The sequence below is a fragment of the Micropterus salmoides genome, unplaced genomic scaffold (genome assembly GCF_014851395.1).
Source record: "Micropterus salmoides isolate LMB-PRFRI ecotype aquatic unplaced genomic scaffold, ASM1485139v1 Ms_hic_scaffold_6, whole genome shotgun sequence".
Taxonomy (NCBI): domain Eukaryota; kingdom Metazoa; phylum Chordata; class Actinopteri; order Centrarchiformes; family Centrarchidae; genus Micropterus; species Micropterus salmoides.
Window position 1 is genome coordinate 1,525,287 of NW_024044348.1, and position 6,000 is coordinate 1,531,286.

The 6,000-nt window shown below is 42.4% G+C and overlaps 1 protein-coding gene across 1 annotated transcript in view; it reads left to right on the forward strand.

The window, feature by feature from the left end:
- LOC119890436 (golgin subfamily B member 1-like) overlaps window positions 1–6,000 on the forward strand; it is a 32,881-nt gene that overhangs the window by 2,180 nt on the left and 24,701 nt on the right. Inside the window, 10 exon segments of the mRNA XM_038701718.1 lie at window positions 819–974; window positions 2,130–2,267; window positions 2,611–2,721; window positions 3,370–3,525; window positions 3,751–3,930; window positions 4,088–4,210; window positions 4,442–4,555; window positions 4,744–5,047; window positions 5,393–5,508; window positions 5,784–5,901. Coding sequence (XP_038557646.1) covers window positions 819–974; window positions 2,130–2,267; window positions 2,611–2,721; window positions 3,370–3,525; window positions 3,751–3,930; window positions 4,088–4,210; window positions 4,442–4,555; window positions 4,744–5,047; window positions 5,393–5,508; window positions 5,784–5,901 — 1,516 coding nt within the window.

A 6,000-nucleotide genomic window follows, 5' to 3' on the forward strand; every position in this document is an offset into this window, starting at 1 on the left:
GGATTTAGGTAGACTGCTGAGCACGGGGCTTTGACACAATCACAGCTCACACTTCCTGTGAGGGGTGACCACTGCTCCAGCTTAAATCCCCCCACGCATGCCCATCCTATTTTCTCTGCAGCTTATATATCTTATATATCTTTATATTATTAGGTCTTGCTAGGAATGATTCATACAATCGCTCGTATTTTTACTTAATACAAAACATTGAGTTTAGCTCGTTCAGTTCTCACCCTCGAGTTATCTCCTACGTCTCTTGTTCCACCTGACCTGATACACAGGATTGGTATGGTGACCTTTACTGACCTTAGTAGATGGGCTATGTATCGGCTAGGGCTGCGCGATATGGCCAAAAATATTATCATGATAAAAAATATAATTTCTTTTGATGTCGTTAATTATCACGATTATTTCCTTTAAGTTAAGAGGCAGATTTTTTTGCTCCTGAGGGAAATTGACAGGTAATTGTGGTTTTAAACTGTTCGTTATGGTCAGAATATGATAAACATTGTAGTTAAGTTTACAAATCTGAGGTAGAACCTTCTAAACAAGTATGATAAAATCTTAAAATTAAGTTAAAAATCTTTTCACTCCCTTTTCCTCAAGAAAATAAAATCTTAATTGAAATATAAAGTGCTAATTTGTTTCTGATTCAAAACTAATTAAATCAAACATTTATTGAAAAGGTATTATATTGTTATGGAGGAAAGTGAAATTGCTTTAAGTTCATTTGTTGTCTGACTAGGATGTGCACTTGATGCAGCATTGAAAACCATCTCTGTGGTCACAAGCCCCCCATCTCTCCTGTCTCTCCCCAGGGCCCGGGCTCCCCCCACGGTGCTGCTGCTGCTGGAGAGGTTGCTGTAGATGAAATGGCAGAGCGGCTCACCCAGACGGAGCAGCTTGTCACTCAGCTGAAGGAGATGATCCGGGAGAAGGATGCTGCACTTCGCTCCAAAGATGACCAACTTAAGGTGAGGACGATCTCCTCGCTGTCTTCACAAGTCAGTAACAGGAGTAAATGCCAGCTGAAAGTTGATAAAGAACGTTATGTGCACTGTTGAAGCGCTCTGTTGGCTCTATGAAATCATCATTATTGTGTAATTATTTGTACAGCATACTGTAGTTGTTTATGCCCATCAGTTACTGTGTAACTCTCTGTATAACACTCGCTCGTTCTGTGATTGTCTTAACCATGACACTGGTTTTGTTTTCAGTATGTGTCTCATTTGCCAGTTTAATGTTATCTAAATGAAAGTGTCATTGTCAGTTTGTGGGTTTAAAGTTCATTGTCTTCAGTTGTGGTTGGGGGCGCTCTGTTTACTTCAGTCTCTGTGTATTTATAATACTGATATGTTAATTCCATGTGTTATGACGTGACGTGGGCTTTAGCTGATGCCGTTCTCCTGGTACTAAATGAAATGAAGCACGCTCTGGGGCCTTGTATCTGACTGAGCCAGGCACAGTTGGTCACATGGCTAATCTAAAATAGTTTGTAATGCTTCAGTGGCTGCTCCTGTTAGTCACTGACTGAGATCACTAGTTAACTATTAAACTCCCAAGTCAAAGTCTACTACACAATAATAATAGACAGGAATGTGAGATTAGAGTTCAGCCATCACTGTAAATGTTTGGTTTAGAAGCACATTTACAGGAGAGTGCAGAGAGGAACACACAGGTCATCATTAGTACAGGTACTAAGACAACAACAGGCAGTTGAAGTGCATATATATATATTATACATATCTGTAGAGGTAATATACAGTATGCACAGTGTATAATTAATGTACTAAGATATTTACAGCATGAGCATGTGCAGCAGTTACTGTAGGCAGGGAGGGTAAAAGTAAAAATATAAAATATATAGTTCAGGTGTAAGTACAAGTATTGCTAATAGTGAGATATCGTATACAGAACAAACAGCTGGAGTATGAATATGGTGTATACACTATAGATATGTATATGATATGTACAGACAGGTGTATAAATATGAACACGCTATAGGTCAGATATATACAGCATGGATCTCGCACTATTAGTCATATCTTTTTTGGTAGCATCTGCTCCAATGTTTAAATAGTGTCTGCTTCTAACTGACCAAACTGAAGAACATATTGTGTGTGACGCAGGTGGAGAAGGAGACGTGTGAGGCCAGATTGTCAAAGCTGCGTCTCCAGAATAAAGCCAAGGTGACGTCCCTCACCACACAGCTGGAGGAGCTGAAGAAGCAGCAGGGAGGTCAGGGCACGCCAACACACAGCAAAAAGGTACTGGCGCAAACGCACACACATTTACGGTGACAGTACATGTGAAAATGAACCGCAATTAATAGATAAATTCCCCAAACCTCACCACTATGTGTGTGATTCTAACTTTACTTTGTTGAAATCCTAATTCAGATTAAGCAGTGAGAGATTTTCACCACTTGGGGGCACAAAGGCTCTGATGCAAAGTCACTGTAAAACACACGTACTATTGGTTTAAGTTATTGTGGGTAATATGTTGACACAGAGCAATGTGAGCATCCTGTTTGAGTCATGTTTCTGATCTTCTTGCAGTTATAGTCCAACGCATGATCTTCTAGCGTTGTCTTGTCTTGTTTCCCTGTAGGGGTCATCAGAAGGAGAGCAAGCGAGTCGGGGCAAGATTGTCTTGCTGAAGAAGAAGGTCGAGGAACTGGAACATCAGCTTGCACAAAGAGTGGAGGAACTGGGAAACATGGTAAAGTATCTACAGGCGAAGAAGATAAATTCATTCTCCTCATGAGCTCATATATAAACTATGTTATTTCAACTGAGCGGTGTCACAAAGAAGCTTACGGGTAGAAGATTAATTACAAATACTTTGTTATGGCTGTTAAGCCCAGAGGACGCATCAGGACAGACTTCCTGTCTTGTTAGTGAAGTCAGCTTACGTGGTTGATGGTATGTCTGTGACTTGTTGTGGTTGACATATTGGATCACCGGGTGAACAGTTGTGCGTGTTCAGCGCCTAAATACATTTCTCATCATTTGCTGCTGCCCTATGGTGCGTCCAGACCTCTCAGATCGGGATCAGGTCTGCTTTCTGTCCCCAGAGCCAGAACTAAACACAGTGAAGCAGCGTTCAGTTATTATGCTCCACATATCTGGAACAAACTCCCACAAAACCCGAGGTCTGCTGCAGCTCGGTTCTTTTAAATCCAGCTTCAAAACAATTCAGTTTGCCACTGCATTTTATTTAGTAGTTTGGCCTGTTTTATTCTATTTGGGCTTATTTTTATCTTCAATTTTATTTTTCTTACATTTGTATGGTTATCTGAGGTGGACAGGTATACATTTACACACAAGCTTTGAAATTTGAACGAATATCATTATTAATTTCTTCCAGAGGAAGGACGCCGAGTCACAGCGGCAGCGAGGCGAGGAAATGGACGCTATGCTGATTGAGAAAGACAAGAAGCTGGCAGAAAAAGAGGCCTACATTGTCCACCTGCAAACAGCGTTGGCAGGAGACCAGCCCATCACACCTGCACCACAACAACAGGTCATACACCTCACAAGAATGTGGTGTGAACATCAATACAATACAATACATACACAATGTGAGATTAGGACAGAAGAAATAATAAGAGTTTACGGTATGCCCAGGCATTCATTTGTTTATGTTCAACCCAAAGGGCAGTAATGCATGTTTATTACCTTCCCCTGCTCTCTCTGTAGAGTGTTGTAAATCCACTCATTGAGGCTCACCTGTGCTTTACCTCCTCAGGTGACAGAGGACAGTGGAGCAATGCAGGAGCTGCAGCTGCTGGTGCAGAGCCTGACCAAGAAGGTGGGAGAAGCAGAGGAGCGCTACAGTTTGCTGCAGGAGCAGGCGGACAGCCTCAGAGAGCTGCTGGCGACAGAGAAGGAGCAGTACAGTCAGAAGGAGAGCATGTACAAACAAAATGTAGGTTTTCAAAGCACTCAGCTGGTACTCTGGCATATTTCTGAATGGGGGCACCGGAGCGTCTTTTCCAAGCAGTGATGCTTCTATTGCAGAATTTGATACTGCTGTCTGTATTTGCAATCTCCTGTCTGATGAAGCACCCTGTGTTTGTTTTTAGATCCAGACGTTCAAAGACATCATCATTCAGAAAGATAACCAGCTGACGGAGATAAACCAGATGCATGAACAAGAGCTCTTCAAGTTAGCAGCAAAGTCTGATGCCAGTGCAGACTTAGAGCAGGTAGTGACTGCACTCATTTCAGCTTAACTTGTGTTAGGAACAGCTTCTGTCATCTCTTTGTAATACGTTTGTAACGCCTGCTGAAAGATTTATTTCTGTTCAGTGTAACGATCCACAGTCAAGGCGCCGCTGTAGACCGGTGATTCTGGTTAACACATGGAGTTACTGTATGTGTTGTGTTTAGTCTCATTGAATCTGTGTAATTGTATTTTTTTGTATTATCCTCCTCAGCTTCTGAAGGCTCTAAAACAGAAGCTTCATGAGAAGGAGGAGGTGCTGCTGGGTAAAACCCAGGTCATTGACGTTCTCCAGGGAGAGGTGGACGGCAGGGACCAACAGATAAAGGTCAGAATAACATCTCTTCACTTTAAACATTTGTTTCCTCTTGGTATATATTTTATGATCACATGCTTGGCTTTTAATGATGCCTACAGAATATTCTCCCTTGATATATGTAGTAGCCATTCCTTAACTCCATCTTCCCCGTCATTCCCCTGCCTGTCCTGCCTCTTCATTGTCTTTTCACCCCACAGGAACTTGCTGAGCGGCTGCGTCGGCTACAAGTAGAACGAGAGAGCTTGGAATCCAAGATGGAGGCAGAGAAGCATGTGATGCGAGCGCAACTTCGTGACCTGATGGAGAAGCAGCAGGCGGAGGTGCAGCGAATGGCTGAGCAGCATCAGGCACAGATGGCCCAAACGCAGCAGGATCTCCTGGGGCAGCTGGAGGAGATGAGGAGGGCTGCGGTAACAGCGCCACCTGCCAGTCAGGAGCCCTCAGCAAGTGGAAACGTGCCCGCAGATTTAGCCTCCATACAAAGGATAGCTGAGCTGGAAGGTTGGTTGTTTTTCATTTGGGTTTGTCATCCTCACTGTTCACCATACATTAGAGTGAAAGCTCGTCGTTTTTACAGCCCTTCATCAGTAAATTCTCGTATTACCCACATCAAGAGGACACTTTTCACCACGTTTAGCACTGAATCAGATGCAGAGTTTTTAAATCTTATTTTTAGATTTTCACCCAGATGTTTACCCATTTTGTAAAATATACAAATAGAAGTAAAATTACCCGATTTTAATAAAACAATCAGCCCTATTAAATGTAAATAAGTGGGATCTCTTCAGAAACCATGTTCATCTTTCATCCATTTCATCCGACTTTCTCTCCATTTTCTCTTTGCAGCCCAATCGAAGCAGAAAACGGATGAAGCCACCAGATCAGATGCCAAGTTCCTGAAAATGAAAGCCTGGTCTAAATCTCGGATCAGACAGTTGGAGGAGGAGTTAAAGAAAAGCCAGGTGAGATGTCAACATTTTTTGGATTTCATCTTCAAAAAGTTGTGCTTATGTTCCTTTCTATAGGTGCCCTGTTATTTTCTAATTGAAATTCAACCCTGTTTTTATCCCCAGTCAGATGAAAGAGATGTGGCTTCATAGGGAATTACAGGAAACTCTACTTGTTATCCAGAGTAAAAAATATAAAACGCATCAAAATGCAGGCAGAACTCTTCTAAGAAAGTCTGTGAGGTGAAAGATTTGACCCATTTAAAAGATGTTTACTTTGTCCGCTCTAGGCTGGAGGTGCCCCCCCTGACCTGACTGCCCTGCGGAGTCGTATCACAGCACTGGAGGAGGAGAGAGAGGAAAACATCTGGAAAGTGGAGCAATACGAGGAGCTCAAAGCAAAGAACGGTACCAAAACAAATCATAGCGGCTTGTGTAGCGAAAACACCAGCGCACCATATTCTGTTTGTAAATTTTACTCTCCCACTGTATGTCTTAAATCTGCAA